At 42.0% G+C, this 17,604-nt stretch overlaps 1 protein-coding gene across 14 annotated transcripts in view; it reads left to right on the top strand.

The window, feature by feature from the left end:
* Positions 1 to 17,604, top strand: part of thrap3b (thyroid hormone receptor associated protein 3b) — a 111,211-nt gene that overhangs the window by 60,665 nt on the left and 32,942 nt on the right. For 13 of the 14 annotated variants that reach the window (XM_080211553.1, XM_080211552.1, XM_080211567.1 and 10 more), the window contains one exon: positions 15,927 to 16,108. In XM_080211553.1, coding sequence (XP_080067679.1) covers positions 15,972 to 16,108 — 137 coding nt within the window. In that variant the 5' untranslated portion in view covers positions 15,927 to 15,971. Of the gene's footprint in view, positions 1 to 5,282; positions 5,412 to 15,926; positions 16,109 to 17,604 lie in introns of those variants that run through there. The other variant, XM_080211561.1, reaches the window with a different exon arrangement.

The raw sequence follows: 17,604 nt of genomic DNA on the forward strand, positions 1-17,604 counted from the left end.
TGAGATCCAAGATTCAATGAAGAGTTGGCCTCCTTAGGGAAGGATTAATCACAAGAAAAGTAAAATTGTTATTTAAAACTTCATACAAAGTGCCCATTCTGTGATTATTGCTGAACATCTGGGGCACTAGCCAAACACTTCCTGCACTGTATAGGGTAGGTGCTACATTTACATTAAGCTGGGGCCATAATAAACCTCGGGCTCAGTGTTCACGCAAAGACATTGGCTCAGTGTTTCATTTAGCAAGTGTGCATCTTGGGTGTTATCTAGGTCTCAGTGCTGGTTTTTGTTGAGGGTTTCACATTGCCGTTGACCATACTGACTTGATGACCAGTAAGTCTGAGCATGTCTCCTTTAAGGGGCTATTTAGGCTATTGAATAATCGGACCTATTGTTTCTATTGGTACGTCAGGGACTTGATGAACTAAACAGGTGACAGTGCTCTCAGCTTGCGGTACAGCTGTCTGTTGGGGGGACTGTGACTTTGAAATTGGGAGCTTGATAATCCGGAAATATAACCTGGGACACATAGCTGTAAATATTCAGAAGCGATTATTCTTCTGTGTGCCGGCTGGCTGGGGGAACAGCTGCAAGCATTTTGAATTCTTAATCCTCCTGAGATGCACGACTCTGTTGCGCCTCATCCCTGCGAAGCTGGGCTTTCACACCTCATCCCAGAATAGAAGATTTATGTCCGTGTAACCTGTTCTGAAATTCTTGTGTTAATGTGCAGTTACTCATGGTTGGCAGCATTTACCAAGGATGTATTTTAATCCTGCCAGAGCTTGGCTAAACTGCAGTACAAGCTCCTAAAAAGCCACCTGGGTGCTATGATGAAATTGCTGCCTCTTCACATGTTTCTCTAAAAGATAGAGAACTGAGAAAGGCTTCCATTTAGATAGTGCCTTTCGTAAGCTCAGGGTACCTTAAAGCACTTTACACCAGGTGACGTGCTTTTGAGGTGTAGTCACTATTAAAGTGTAGGAAATGGGACACACAACGGCTCTCATACGTAACTTATGATAATGACCAGCTATTCTGTTTTAGCAGGAGAGGTTGCAAAATTAATATTAGTCAGGACAGAAGTCCTGCTGTATTTTGAAATTGTCTCATAGAAGTCTCTCAGAATCCTTACAGTGCGGAAGATGGCCAGTCAGCCATTGAGTCTGCACCAGCAACAATCCCCCGCAGGCCCTAACCCCCTATTTACCCTTTTAGTCCCCCTGGCACTAAGGGCAATTTACCATAGTTAATCAACCTAACCTGCACATCTTTGGAGTGTGGGAGGAAACAGGAACACCCAGAGGAGCCCATGACACAGGAATGTACAAACTCCACACAGTCATCCAAGGAATTGAATCCAGATCCCTGGCGATGTGAGACAGTAGTGCTAACCACTGTGCTGTGCCATGGGATCTTTTATTTCTATTTGAGAGAGTAGATGGGGCTCCTGTTTAACATCTTATTTGAAAAGCGGCACCTTTGACACTACAGCATTCCCTCCTTACTGCTCTAGAATGTCCGCCTGTACTATCAGCTGACACCAGTTCTGAATTGATTGAAACATAACCTGGTAAGCTACATTTTGCTGGCTCCTGATGGGAGACATCCTGCTTATAACACCTGAAAAAAGTGAAATTGGTTTGTAACTGAAAGCTTAAATGTCAAATTTCTTACAGTTGGAAATTTGGAAAGGGTTGTTTCTGTTGCTCTAACCTCATTGGCACATAAATGACCAAGATCTCTTTGTATCAGTGTAATCATTTTGCTGTGACTAAGTTAGCTAAGGACTAAAAGAATTAAAACCTTTATTGAGCTGTATACAAGTAACAAGAAGTTTATATATGTTCCTCCTGTGCACCTCAAAAAGCTGTATAGCATGAGCCCCTCCTGATGGACAGGCTTCTGAAACTCAAGTTATTGGTCAGCTAATTTATATAACTTGTTTTATCTTGTGCTTCATTCCAATCTTTTTTCTCTCCTCCAGAGACCTTGGTTTCTTAAATAATTGTGTCAATTACATATAATGCTCTCTAACATCAAACACGCATGTTTTTTCATTAGAGATTGTCACATTCAGATACCCACAGTATATTCCCCAGAGGAGACAGCCTGCAGAGACTCATGTTGTAGGTTGCTGCAGAAACAGAGTCAGGACTAAGACCAGCTTTAGTGTGTGACTGTGTCTCAGTTTTCTGTACAGAACTTCACTGTGTGATCTACCATAGTCACTGCTCAGTGGCTTCCCTTGCATCTGGTGCGAGAGAAAGAGAGGCAGTTGCACAGTGGCTGGTTGTTAGACTGCAAGGGAGGATTGTTATTGCATTAGTTAAATCCAACTTCCTGGGGTAAACATGGGCCAGCCTGCCAATGTAGCAATTTCTTAGGTCAGAAACTTGGAATACAGGGAATATTCATGGAAATTGTGTGCCTCAGTGCCGCTAATCAATCCCAGACTTCACTTGGCAGGAATCTAAGGCCCGGAATGACCTGTAATAATACAGTTAAATTATCAAAATACACAGCCTGCCAAAATAGCAGTGTTTGGGGTGTGAATACTCATTTGTGGAGATTATAGGCTGGGCCAGGGTTCTTTTCAATGGGGTGTGCAATGCTGTACCAGAATTCTAGATTTTGATTTCTTAGAATTTGGGAATTGCGTGTCATACTTTGAATCCTATGAACGCCGCCGCTGCCAAAACTCCAGTTAAAGACCCCTGCAATCTTGGTACCAGGTAATCACTACTCCCTGTTGTAGAAACAGAGGAAGACCATTTAGCCCCATAAGCTATACAAAAGCATAGAAAATGGGAGCAGCAGTGAGCCACTCAGCCCTTCAAGCCTGCTCTGCCATTCAGGGTCCTTGTGCATGAGTCGCAAAAACCCAGCTTGCAGGTGCAGCAGGTGGTCAGGAAGGCGAATGGGATGCTGGCCTTCATAGCGAGGGGGATTGAATATAAAAGTAGGGAGGTCTTGCTGCAGCTGTATAGGGCATTGGTGAGGCCGCAACTGGAGTACTGTGTGCATTTTTGGGCGCCGCACCTGCGCAAAGATATTTTGGCCTTGGAGGGAGTGCAGAGGAGGTTTACTAGGCTGATACTGGAGTTGAGGGGGTTGAGCTATGAGGAGAGGCTGAATAAACTGGGCTTGTACTCAGAGTTTAGAAGAATGAGAGGAGATCTCATTGAGACGTATAAGATGATGAATGGGATGGATAGGATAGAGGTGGAAAGACTCTTCCCACTCAAAAAAGACAATAGGACTAGGGGGCACAGCCTCAAGATAAAAGGGGGGCGGTTTAGAACGGAGTTGAGGAGGAACTTCTTCACTCAAAGGGTGGTGAATCTCTGGAATTCTCTGCCCGTTGAAGTGGTGGAGGCTGCCTCGCTAAATATTTTTAAGACGCGGGTTGATGGGTTTTTGATAGGAGAGGGGATTAAGGGTTATGGGGAGAGGGCGGGAAAGTGGAACTGAGCAGCGACAGATCAGCCATGATCTTATTGAATGGCGGGGCAGGCTCGAGGGGCTGGATGGCCTACTCCTGCTCCTATTTCTTATGTTCAGTATGATCATGGCTGAATCCCCCTCAATGCCTTACTCCAGCACTTTCCCCATAACACCTTTACCTACATTCAGTTAGACTATTGTTGATTTTCACTCAACTCCATTTACCTGCCACTACTCCATGTGCCTTGACAACTCTCAAAAATCTGTCTGTCTTCAGTCCAGTTGTGCCAGTATGCGTTGTCTTTTCACCAGTGAGCTGGTAGATCAACAGATTTTCATTATCTTTTCTGTAAAGCAATTTTTTTCTGATTGTTTTCCAGTCTTTTTAGGGGAAATAATTATTGGTAAGGGTAGAGAAAAGGAATTTCTGACACAAACAGGAGAACTTTCTCGATCAATACGTTCCCAGTTTAACAAGGAAGGAAGCAGTGTCTGATCTGGTGGTGGGAAATGAAGTAAGGCAAGTGGAGTGTGTTATAATAGGTGATCATCTTGCTAGCAGTGACTACCTGCAGAGACCTGAAATATCAAAGCCTAAAATACTCAACTGGGGTAAGCTCATTTCACTCGGACTGAGCACAGGTAGATTGAAATAGCTGGTTGGTGGGTGTTCCCATGCATCCCCTACAGTCCTTCTAGGAGGTGGAGATTGTGGCTGTGAAAGGACGCTTGGTGAATTATTGCACTGCATTGTATACAAAATATACCTTGCTACCATGATGCATCAGTGGTAGAGGGGTTGAAAGTTTAAGTTGGTGGATGGATGCAGGTCAAACTGAGTACATCCTCCTGAATGATATGTTGTCGGAGCTGTTCTCATCCAAGCAGGGTGACCTCTGGCATGTTGTCCATGGGGTAAGATGTAAGCCTAACATTTGTGGTAGCAAATCATTCTCCCAGACAAAATAAAGTTTCATTTTGGAATTGTGCCTGACTATCTTGATTGAACACTTTAATTAAGGTAGTACAGTAACGTACTGTATATGGATTTTAAGGAAGTGACACAGAGAAGACTTGTTGAGAAAATGGAAGCCTGTGGAATTGAGGCAGTGGCAGTGTGCATGTAGAATTGGCTCAGTGACCAGAGCAAAGGGTGGAAGGGTGGTGGTAGTGGATATTTTTCAGACTGAGAGAAGCTTGCAGTGATGTTCCCGAATCATCATCTTTAGGCGCCCTTTTACTCTTCAAACTTTATAAACAACTGAGGCCAGTATAGGGAACGTCATTATAAAGTTTACAAGTGATATGAAATTTACCAGTGTAATTTAGTGGAGTTTGTTATGGAAATGTTTGAAGTGATGCACTTTTGATCGGACTAACGTGGAATGGCAATATGCTCCCAAATGGCAGGGTTTTGATGACCTGAGTGACCTTGGTGTACATGTGCTCAAAAATAAAAGGCAGCAGAGCAAGTTAATAAGATGGTTATAAAAAAGCATTTGGACTATTTGAATTTAGAAACAAATGCACAAAATATGAAAGAAAAAGCTCATGCCCTAACGAGACAAATCACTGATTAGGTATCTGGTGGAGTGTTGCAGACCATTCAGAGCAATTTAGGAAAGAGATAAAGGTCGTGGAACATGTAGAAGGGGTAGCTTATCAGGATGTTACCGGTGCTGAGAAACTTCAGTTATGAGAAGTTGGAAAAGTTAGAACTGTTTTCTTTGGAACGGAACAGGTTAAGAGGTGATGTCATAGAGGTCTTGGAGGTGGAGAGACTTTAATAGAGCAGACAGCGTAATGCTTTTCCTTCTGATGAATAGATTACTAACCAGCCGTTATGGATTTCAAATCATCACAAACTACCTGACAGTGAGATGAGAATTTTGTTTTCAAAGCTGTCAGGAACAGGAGCAAACTACCTGAAAAGCTGATGGTGAATTTTAAAGGAACTTGGCCAGGTAGGTGCTTGAAGATGAAAACTTGAGAGTTTCAAACAAAAAATGGTGATGTAGGGCAAAGTACAATAATTATTTCAGAATGGTCTCCTTTTAGGGCTCTAAGCTTCTGTAATTGTGATTTTGATGGTGACTGACCCACCGATGATTTTAGGATTGTATCCCTTGTTTATTGATCTGCCAGAAGAATTAGTTCCCATTTTTACGCTATCAAATCCTGTAAATGTTTCAAACAACTTGATTGGATCACCCCTTGATCCTTTAAGCCTCATCAAATACTAACCATTCTTTGCAACTTGTAATTTAGTCCTCTTAAATTTTATTCCATCTTTTATTCAAAGCTTCTCAACTGAAACTCTGCATAATTTTTGTAATATTTCTCTTATTTTCAGCATAGGAATGAAACTCAAAAGCCACATTGTATGTAACATCTCTGAATTGCATTCTGCCTATGTACAGATCATGTACAGTTCTATGTACAGTTCTGGTCACCCTATTATAGAAAGTATATTATTAAACTAGAAAGAATGCAGAAATGATTTACTAGGATGCTAGCAGGACTTGATTTGAGTTACAAGGAGAGGCTGGATAGACTGGGACTTTTTTCTCTGGGGCCTAGAAGGCTGAGGGTTTATCTTATAGAGGTCTATAAAATAACGAGGGGCATAGATCAGCTAATTGGTCAGTATCTTTTCCCAAAGGTAGAGGAGTCTAAAACTAGAAGGCATAGGTTTCAGGTGAGAGGGGAGAAATACAAAAGGGTCCAGAGGGGCAATTTTTTCCTCACACAGAGTGATGAGTGTGTGGAACAAGCTGTCAGAGCTAGTATTGAAGGCAGGTACAAATTTATCATCTTAAGTCTTTAGACAGTTACTTGGGTGAAATGGGTATAGAGGGATATGGGCCAAATGTGGGCAATTGGGACCAACTTAGGGGTTTAAAAAAAAAGGTGGCATGGACAAGTTGGGTCAAAGGGCTTGTTTCCATGCTGTAAACCTCTATGACTCTGAGTTTAAAGTTGCCTTTCAGCAGTTTGATACCCTTTATAAAATCCACTTAACGCATATAGGGATCTTCCATGATGTCTGCGTTGCTTAAGTGAATTAGTTGAATGTTGTCCAGATAACTCCTAGAGCTGTAGAAATGGTGGGGAGGGAGAAGTCAGCATCCACAGGGTGTGTGAAAGGGAGAGCAGTCTATTTCACTTCACAGTTGCAGGGTTAAAGTGAAAAGAAAGATCTGTGATGGGATGTATTGTTAAATTATTCCGCCTCCAGATTAAGGAGGGGATTTGGCCATGAGTGCCCTGTGCTACAGAATTGGGATCATGGCCAGAACAATATCAAAGATAGCAAGCTTATTGGGATGGAGTGTGGGAGTCTTGGGACACTGGATAGTGGCAGGGATTTGGTGGGGAAATGTTACTGAAACCGCTGCTCAGGTGGGAACTGGCTATTTGAGACTAAGTGAGAATCGCTTTGAAATGGAGGCACTGGAAACATTGAATACCTAATCTAAGCAGATATTTCCATATAGTATCATGTTCTCAAATGCTGTTTTTGGATAAATCATGGTACCATCTGCCACTGTTCAGATAGTTGTGTAAGATCACGTAAGTAGTGTTCAACAAGAAAGGAGCATGGGAATTTTCCTTGTCTCGTGGCTGACATTCCTTGCCCCACCAACATGATCAAAGATTGGTCATTTGTCTCGTTATTTGTGGAGCTTTGCTGTGTGTATCTGGATAGATGTGTTTGCCAGCGAAACAGCAGTGACTGCTCTTCAGTAATAGTTAAGAGCTGTAAGACACTCTGGGATGTTCGAAGGATATGAAGGGTGCTATATAAATGTTAAGTTCCCTACTTTAGATGGTAATTTTTGAAGCTTTCACGTGCGCGGACTCCCTCCACCCCCGCCCCACTTCCCTGGTGTGTCTCGTATGCTGTACTGCCATTCCTGAGTTTGGCAGCACGGCCTGTCTCTTTATTAATGATCAACAAATGTGGAGATAATTCCAGCATCTGCCTGACATTTAGATCCTGTTGTGATGGATCATGCTGCTTGGACATGTCACCATGGCAAATTCGTTCCTAGTCAATAAGCAGCTAACATAAACAGAACTAAAACTCATGGTCTGCATTCACTGACAACTCAGGCAACTGGCTGCATTGCCATGAAGTCCTATCTACAAACAAAACTGTCTTTAAAGGGGAAATCCCACTTATCAAATCAGTATGCTTTACTTTTTCATTTTAGGAAAATTAACATTCCACTTTTTGTCTTGTGCAATTACCTTTTCCATTATGCTTGTGCTGATACAGTTGCGGAATTGGCTGAAAAGAACGGCCAAGACACTAGACAGCAAGAAACAGCTGAATCAGCAACAGAACTGATAGTTGTCAGCTCAATGGTGGGGATAGATTTATTGTCTAATTTTAAGTGTACTTTTCTGACCAATGACTCTGTTCTGTCCTGCTCAGTAAGCCATCCCGTACTCTCACCCAGCCACCTTCCCCCAGCCCAGCATCTCTTAGTTCAACATTCACCACTTAAAAATCTAAAAACTGATCAGAGGAGTGGAGCAAAGAGGTTGAAGTTTGTTTTAAGTGGCAGTCTTGTAACTAAATGATAAATGTGTCCTCCACTTAGTGTTTACTGCCTCAGCCATGGGGATGTTTGCCAGGTGCTAGGTGGAATTGAAGCATTTTATTTATATCACACTGCTGTAGGGTTTCATCAAGCCAACCTTGGCTCAGTGGTAGCACACACTTATCTGAGTCAGCAGGTTGTAGATTCAAGCTGCAGTAAAAGACCTGAGTGCACACTCTTGGTTGGTAATCTACTGCAGTACCTAAGGAATGTCATTTTCGATTGAGCTGCTCACCCATCACCCTTGCGCTCACTGAACTATATTGACTCCTGGTTTAGGAACACCTGGATTTTAAAATTCTTACCCATGTTTAAATCCCTTCAGCCCCTGTCTCTGTCTATGTCTGTTGTACAACCTAGGGCTCGGGCTGATACTTGAGCACAAAGTTCTCGGTTCTAGTGCAGGACTGAGTGGGTGCTACACATTTGGAGGTGCCACTATCTGAAGAGCAGTGACATTCTTCCTGTGTCCAGGTCAAATTTTACCTCCAAACGCACCACCAGCACAGAAACTCTTGGGTGTCATTGGTTTGGGACTTGTGTAAAGTTGCTACTGCATTTGTTTGTAAATCATGCCTTCTGTTCAACAAGGAATCAATTGTCTGTGAAGTGCTTTGAGACAGCTTAGAAGTTAGCGTGCAATATAAATGTGAGTTCTGAAAAGACAGTATATTTCAGCCCCTGTGGCAGTTGGAATAATGCCACTTAATAAACGATATTAGCTCCTTTATTGAAAGAGTCATTGGAATTTGGACCCCGAATTTAGTGCAGACTAGTGTTGATCACCTTCCTTCTCACTGTACCTTTGTCTGCTCCCTTTGGTATTAATCAATTATTTTACACAAAACCATCAACTTTTTTCTATGAAATATCAGCTCACAATAGACCTGGACTTTCCAATTGTATTTTCAGAGAATTCCACCAATTCCTATTCCTCCTCCTTCACTTGCGATGCAAAAAAGCCATAATTGTGCCACGAGGTTGATACAGTGGAACTAAACAACCAGCTTACTGTTTACAGAACCCTGCACCTAGACTAAACTTTTTTCTAATTGCTTTGCCTGAAGTAACTACAAGGCCATGTTTCTTCAATTCAATTCCAACTTGTCAGCCTGCTTTCCAATCCTTCCCTTCTGATCTAAATGTCTTTTGAACCCGTTTTTGCTCATAGGTTTAATGCCATCTTCACCCTCCAGGTTCTGTATCTGCTTCTGACCCTCCATCTTCACCTCTGATTTTATCACTTGTACCCACTTTAAAAAAAATGAAACGCACATGTTAATCTCTTACAGAAACATAAAGTCCTTGAAACATCAGCCTAAAGAGGTTTTCACATGAACCCTTAGTGTTTGTGATGAATGACAGTTCCATAATTTTAAGACAAGTGTTGATTGACCTGTTTAATGTAAATGCTTGAACATCAGGTACAGATGTCTGTCAAAGGAATTTATTCCAGGCTGACTAGATTTCCTGCATTGCAACAATAATTGCACTTCAAAAGTGCTTCACTGACTATAAAGTGTTTTGAGAGTGTCCTAAAGTCATGAAAGGTGCTATATAAATGCAAGGCTTTCTTTTTAAACTTCACACTGTCATTTCAAGGTAAAAGAGTAGTTCTAATTTGCACAATTAAAGGATTAAATATTGAATTGTCTTTACTGACGATTCAGTTTTAAAATACTTTTGACAACAACACAGTAGCCAGCCAACTTGCGATAAATAAGCACCGTTATCACATCTTCAGAACGTCACAAAATGCTTCACGTCTACTAAATTATTCTTGAAATATTGTAATGTCAGTTTGCACACAGCAAGGTCCCAGAAACAGCAGACCAGCTAAATGAGCAGACAAACTGGTTTTCTGTGGTGCTCGCTCAAGAAGGGCTATTAGCTGGAACACCAGAGGTATCATTCAGTGATATCTTAAAGATCCAATTCCCCAGCTGGCAAGCATAGCACCCTGCTGGGCACAGAGCTACCCTTCAGAACCACTTGCTACTCATCTGGTAGTCTGGGGAGCTTCTAATACCAAATGAATAAACAGGCTGAAATATGGCAACCCCAATGATGCATACTGCAAATGACAGATTCTGTGGTCATTTATCTCATTAGTTGTTACAATCATAGAATCTCTACAGCACAGAAGGAGACCATTTGGCCCATTGAGTGTTTAATGACCACAGACCCTATTCCCGCAGCCCCAAGCATTTACCCTGCTAATCCCCCAACAGGGTCAATTTAGCATGGCCAGTCAACCTAACCTGTACAGATTTGGACTATGGGAGGAAACCGGAGCACCCAGAGGAACTCCACACAGTGACCCGAGGCTGGAGGTGAACCTGGGTACCCGGCGCTGTGAGGCAGCAGTGCTAACCACCATGCCGCCTGTGTTCTGGCACCTTTATAGGGTAGGAATTGGCTGTTGCTAGTTTACATTGCAACAATGATTGCACTTCAAGTATAGCCTAGGTCTGAAATGGGGCTTGCATTTGTAGCTTCTAACTTTGAGGCAAGGATGCTTTTGGCCCAGCCAAACTGGCACTGATGTTTTCAAGAATTACTCATCTAGGATATTCCTATTAAACAAGTCAGTAAAATGTTGCTCTTGGAGGGCAATCAGCCTGGCTCTGTACCTTTGCAGGAAGTGTTCCTGCTTATCTTGCAAGTTGCAGTTGTCTTTGTTACAGGGATTGGAAGGGTTTTGTGCGGGGGTGGGGGGGGGGAGGAGGAGGAGGAGGAGGAATGTGTCTGTCCTGTAAAACTTAACTGGTGTTTTTACCACATCTTAATAATGTATAGTTTATTAATAACTCAGATGAAGGGACCAAATGTAATATATCCAAGGTTGCTGCTGACATAAAGCTAGGTGGTAAAGTAAGCTCTGAGGAATGCAGGATCTGCAGAAGATATATTAATAGGGTAAGTGAGCAGGCAAGATGGTGTTAGATGGAGTCCAATATGTGAAAATAGGAGGTTATTTACTTCGATAGGAAAAATAGAAATAAGATTCATTTTTAAATGGTGAGGAAACTATTGGTGTTCAGATGGATTTGGGTGGCTTGTACATGAAGCAAAGTTCAAATTCCGGTTCAGAAGCAATTAGGAAGGCAAATGGTATGTTCTTCTTGTTTGTACAAGTTTTGGATTACAAGAGTCGGGAAGTCTTGCTGCAATTTACAGGGCTTTGTTGAAAACATATTCCGTGTCTAGTTTGAGTCTCTGTACCTAGAAGAACATATTTTCACTCTGGAGGGTGTGCCATGTGGGATGGTCATTGATTCCTAGCGTGGGAGGGTTATCCATTGAGATGATTGAATGGAATTGCGTCTATGTTCTCTGGGGTTTACAAGAATGAGAGGCGTCATCTTGAAGCATGTAAGATTATGAGAGGGCATGACAGGATTGATAATGAGGCTGTTAGCCCGAGATGGAGTTTCAAGTACTAGTGGAAATAGTCTCAGGATCATTTTGGTCTGACATGAGAAATGACTTCACTCAGGGTTGTGAATCTTTCAGATTCTCTGCCCCAAGGTCCCGTGGCTGCTCATTCATTTAGAACAGTGGTCTCCAAATTCTGATCCGGATGCGACCCACTGCGGGCCGGATGTGGCCCATGGGCTGTAGTTTGGAGACCCCTGATTAAGAATATCCAAGAGTCAAATTGATAGACTGAGAGAATTGAGGGATTGGGGGAATTGAAATGGAGTTAAATTTGAAGATCACCTTAAAATTATATTTTAAGTTGGAGCAGACCTTAGGGCTCATCTAGTCTACTTCTACTTATGTTTTTATATGGATCCTGTGCATTGTTTGAAACTACCAGGGCAAGAACTTAGGCCATGTCTAATCATCACTGTGCAACCTTAATACCAGCCCAGAAAGGGCTCATGGAGGGGTTTTGTTTTTTGGGCAAAGAAACTGAAATTGCGCCAGTGAGGCGCTAATTGTCACTGGCACAATTTATTACTCGCCCTAATTTCCCCAGTTCACACCAAGCTGATGCTGGGATTTGATGTTTTTTGTTAAATATGGTCTAGTGAAATCATTTCACTGATATACTGATGGCAATGTGTGGGACAAGGGAAAGGACAAAGTACATCGATCTTGGGTCTGCCTCAGCTCCAGTCAGTTCGTTTTACTGCCTGATTCTGTTCAGTGTCATCCATTCATTCATTTCCTCTCTGCTTCTATTTCACTTCTCTCTACTACAGTCAGATTTGCTGATAATACAATGTTAGGTGGAAGCATAAGTTGCAAGGAGGATGCAAAGGGATTAAAGAAAAGTTGAGGGAGTAGACAAGAACATGGCAGCTGGAATACAATGTAGAGAAATATGAAGTTATCCCCTCTCCTAGATGAAATGGAAGTGCAGGTTTTTTTTAAAATGGTGAGAGACTGGGATATGCTGGCATTTAGAAGGGCCTGGATGATGCACGTGAATCACAAAGTTAACATGCAGATGCAGAAAACAATTAAAGCAAATGGTATATTAGGGTCTATGACAAAAGGACTGGAGTATAAGAATGGAAAGGTGTTACTGCAGTTATGTAGGGCATTACTGGCACCTCACCTGGAGTACTGTATACAGTTTTGTTTCCCTGCTAAAGGATGGGTATACTTAGATGTTGTGTAACAAAAGTTCACTAAATCACTAGTTGGCTTTGGCTGTCTAAGAGTCGACAAGGAAGTTGAGGGGATTTACAATAAATAACCTCCAGGATTTCATAAAAGAAAACACACCGTTGTGTAATGTGGGATTGTGCTGAGTAAACTGGAGACTCGGGCCCAAACTGATACCTCTATTTGTCCACTTGTGAATGCCTGTGAACTGACGGCAGCTGATGTCATGGCCAAGGCGCTGCTTACGCAGAATGAAGAAAACGGGCTCATTTGTCACTAATGCCAGAACTCCTCTGCTTTCTCCTCAGGTTCCAGCCCCACTTCCCCCAAAGTGTCCTAACACCACACTGCAGGGCTGGTTGTTTCCCCTCCTGTGGGCTAACTGGAGAATTGCTGTATACCTTTAACCTGTCTATCCCTGAATCACCTCACTGCCATATGGTGCCAGAGGCAACTTTCGCCCATTTCGTAAGGAAGTTAAAATAAGCAATTGTAGAAGATTAGTTTGATTATAACTAAAGTATTGTATCTACTTGTGCGAAGGACATGAAGGCTTTTGTGGGTGCAGAAATGATTACTTAAAATGGTTTCAAGGGTGAGAGGCTTTAACTGCTTTGATGTATTGGAGAAGAAAACATTGGTGAGATTTGACAGAGGTATTCAAAATCATGGGTGTAGACAAAGTAGATGGAAGCTATTCTTGTCTAGGATGAGAGGGTACGGAATTCAGGTGATTGATAGAAGAACCCAAAGACGACATGACCAAAAGCTTTCTTACATAGCGTAATTTAGTTTGCATTGAGGGTTATTGGGACTAGGATGGACGTGGAAACCAGTGTTGTTTGCAGTGTCAAGATAGCAGCAGTAGCATGGCAAGTGCTGAAAAATTTTATATGGAAGAAATGACCCCTGTGAGAGGATCTGTGGAATTTTTGTAGCACAGTTGGGAGATGCCTCAGAAGCAAAGTTATTGAGACTGGTTCCTGAGGTGATGGATTTGGCCAAAGAGGAGAGATCGAGTAGCCTATGCCCATTTTCCTCTATTCCTATTTTATTCTATTTAGAAGAATGAATGTGACCTCAGTAAAAAAAATATACAATTCTTACAAGCTGACAAAGGGTCATCCTGATTCAAAATGTTGGCTCTGTTCTCTCTCCACAGCTTCTGTCAGACCTGTGAGATTTTCCAGCATTTTCTGTTTTTGTTTCAAGTATCTCATGCCTTCTTAACCACCTTATCTACCTGTTCTGCTGCCTTCAGGAATCTATGGTCCTCTGTACTTCCTAGCATCCTACTGATCTTTATGCATTTTCTTCCAAAATGCATCACCTCACACTTTATTATTGCGTTCCATCTAGGGAAGGGTGGAAAGTGAGAGCTAGAGAGTCCCCTTGACAATGAAGGAGAATGGCAGAAACTTGGAAGATCAGTGATAATCTTACGAATAATGACTAGATGTAATGAATGGCCCACGCCGGTTCCTATTTCACATGTTCTTGTGTTCTTTGAACAGCCCCCTTTTTTCCCCCCTCCTACTTTTCTCCTCAATTTTTACCATTTTTTTTTGTGGGATTTCGCTTGCAGGGTAAACATTTCAGTGGCTCCATTATCTGGGGTTGTGCTTATAGTTCAGTTGATTGATAGACGAACAGCATTCATTTGTAATATTCCTTTGTTTGATATCTGGGTGTGACGTATAATCCCATGCTGTTCACTGCTCTGTAGACACATTGGAAACTTGGAGCAAAAAGAAATCTCCTGTATTCCTTGTGGTCCTACATGAATGAAATATGAGATTATCCAGATCCTTTGATATTTGAAAAGCTGTATTCTGAGATGGTCTGACTCTGGTTAGGATACGCAGTATGCGTCTGGATAGTGTATTAAATACCTCCAATAGAATGTGTGTAGCAGTGAAAGATGCCCTATGACACACCCGTGCCACTCACCATAAGGATTTAACTAGCCCAAAGCCTGACAATGACTAAGAGTTTAAAGTCAAGATCATCAATGTGAAAAAAATAATTTCCAGAGATCCTAGAACAGAAGTTCTTTGCAGACTGAGTGATAAGTCTTGAATGATCTGCCAGATGGGGAATGCAGACTTTAAGGGGAATAGATTTAAAGGGCATTAATTGACTTTAGACTAGTTTCTCATCTTGACCTTTTCTGATGTTCAGTTGCATAAATGCTCTAATCTCTTTTCCCCCCAGAAGGGTAATGGGTGGGGGGGCTTTTGTTAAGTGACTAGAAATAGAACTCTCGCTTGGTTAAAGAGAGGAAGCGTGATGTAGAGATTATTTGTTTACAGCAGCGCAAAGGGATTCAGTTTTGAGCTCGGAGACTGGGCGACTTGTTTAGCTTATTGACTACTGGATGGGCAGTACTTCAAATAAGGGCAGGGGATTTCCGTTCCCTATGCCAGAGCTAAATTAAATCATGGGTGATGTTATTCATTGTCCTGTCCCTCCAGGGAGAGAATTTGTTTTGGCAGTGCATCCCAGAGTAAATTAAGGGCCTGTATGAAAATACAGGGCTTACACAACTCTTGGTCATGCACTGTCTGTTTTCCACAGACTTGCATCCCGAAGCAGATTGCTGGACCACTGTGGAATTGTCCCATGATGGTGGGAATCAAAAATGTTAGTGTACTGCACTCTTAGGTTAGTTCAACCTCTGCAATCCCTCCTTGCATCAAAACAATCCTGGTTTAGACACAACCTTTAAACCATAGAGATGAGCTCACCCAGAGCACAGGAGGCATGCAGAACCTTCAGACCCGCCTTACGTCAGCCCCAGTCCCAGGAAAGAAAGCTACCTCTATCGCTTTACCCATACTGCTCTCATTGGAACGGCAGTGGCAGCAAAAAGGTCTATTCATACTTTCCTCCCACATCACCCTGCAACCAAAATCTGCTGTGGCCTCTTAAATTATAATTGTGAAAGTAATCTTTTCTGTAAATTCCAGTTATATTACTTGTCTAATGTCTGCCACCTGGTTGCAGAGCCCTATCTATTTGTCAGTGAGATCCGTGTAGAAATTAAGTTTGGAGAGAGAAATAATGTAAAACCAAATGTAATTTTGTGTTGTGCGACACACCATTTACTCTAGGTGCTCCTGTTAATAATCTGTATGTATGCTTACATATTTTCTGTCTTTCTCTAACTTTTTCTCACCATCTATCTGTATCTCTGTCGATCTCACTGTTTTCTCTGGCGTTAATAGTGTTTGCATCTCCTCTTGACAGATACAAAGAGAGGAATTCACTTTGCTGCCACATCGACGTTGAGAGATGTCAAAAGCTACGGGTTCAAAGTCCAGGTCGCAGTCGTCGCATTCGAGATCTCGCTCTCGATCCCGTTCCCGGTCTTTTACAAGGTCACGCTCACGTTCTCGCTCCCGGTCTCACTCTCGAAAGCGCAAATACAGGTGGGAGAATTTCGAGATCGTTCTTAAGTACAGATGTTGCGAGGACAATGTTCTCTGACTGTAGCTGGATAATTGCCAGCTTACTGGTGCTCTTTGCTCATAAAATGCCTGATTAATATCTAGTTAACAGCGATGGTGTCCCTAAAGGCCAATAATAACCTCCCCCTAGTCTAATTTGCTACACTCTGTCGTTATGCAATGAGGAAAAAGGTGCATTCTTATCACTAAATGGATTTCTTAGTATTTTGTGTTGATACTGTGTCATCTATACAGTCAAATGTGGCGCAGTGATGATGCTCTCACCTCTGAGGCAGATCTCAAGGTTAACCCTCGCAAAATCTAGCCTAGCATTGCAGTGTCATACTGAAGGAGTGCTGCATTGTCTGCTGCTGTTTTTTCAGATGAAGCATTAAGCCAAAGTAGTCTCTGACTTAAATGATCCTGTGGTAGTATTCAATGCAAAGCAGCAGAGTTTTTCCTGGGGCCCCCTCGCTAAAACTGATTATCCTGGTCACTAATCTTCTGGGTGTTTCAGCTATAAAGATTGGCTGCTGTGCTTCCCGTGTATTTTTATTGGCTGTACATGCTTTTGAATGTCCTGAGATTTTGAAAAATAATATATTGTTGCAAATACTGTGAGCTGAGCAAAAGAGCATAATTTTTATCTGTGCTGAAGGTGGCAGGGCGTTGCCTCTTGAGACGTTGGCTTAAATAAAGTTTACTGCGCTGCATACTGATAATTAGGCAGATGTTCAATTTTACCAATTAAACAGAGCATATTTTAAGCTAGGGGGAATGCAATGGCATAGTGATATCACTGGACAAGTAATTTAGAGGCTTGGGCTAACATTCTGAGGACAAGCGTTCAGATCCAACCACAGTCAATGGTGAAATTTTTATTTAATAAATCTGGGGTATAAAGCTAGTCTCAGTAATGGTGACCTTGACAGTTAACATCAGTTATCATAAAACCCCATCTGATTGACTTAATGTCCTTTAGGGAAAAAAATCTGCCATCCTTACCTGGTCTGATCTACTCTGGATGTGACTCTGGACCTCTTGAATTCCGTTCACTTGTTCATGTTTGGACTGTCAAGCTTCACAGAAGGAGCTGTCGTCTATGATTGTGCTCACTGTAGAACAGTGGCTACGTATGGAAACTCACTGTGAAGATTATGGATGAAGACCCTTGCTCTAGTGCTCTATGGCATGGCATATTGCAACATCACTGAGGTTATTAAAACCTGATGACTTGATGTGAGGCAGAGATACGTGTTAAAAGAGTGAAGCAGAATGTTTTTTTTCTCATGTATTCATATTTTATACCCAGGAATCATTTGAATTAAAATCAAGAGCTCAGCAATATTTTTTTGAAGGAGTCTCAAAAGAGTATTCTCTACTCCACAGTACCATTTTCCATTTCCTATATTCGCTGTCACCTGATTTTTCTGATTGAGTTTTTTGATTTAATGCAAGCTATACACCATAACAGGCAA

The sequence above is a fragment of the Carcharhinus amblyrhynchos genome, chromosome 24, assembly GCF_965287045.1.
Source record: "Carcharhinus amblyrhynchos chromosome 24, sCarAmb.v2.hapA, whole genome shotgun sequence".
Taxonomy (NCBI): domain Eukaryota; kingdom Metazoa; phylum Chordata; class Chondrichthyes; order Carcharhiniformes; family Carcharhinidae; genus Carcharhinus; species Carcharhinus amblyrhynchos.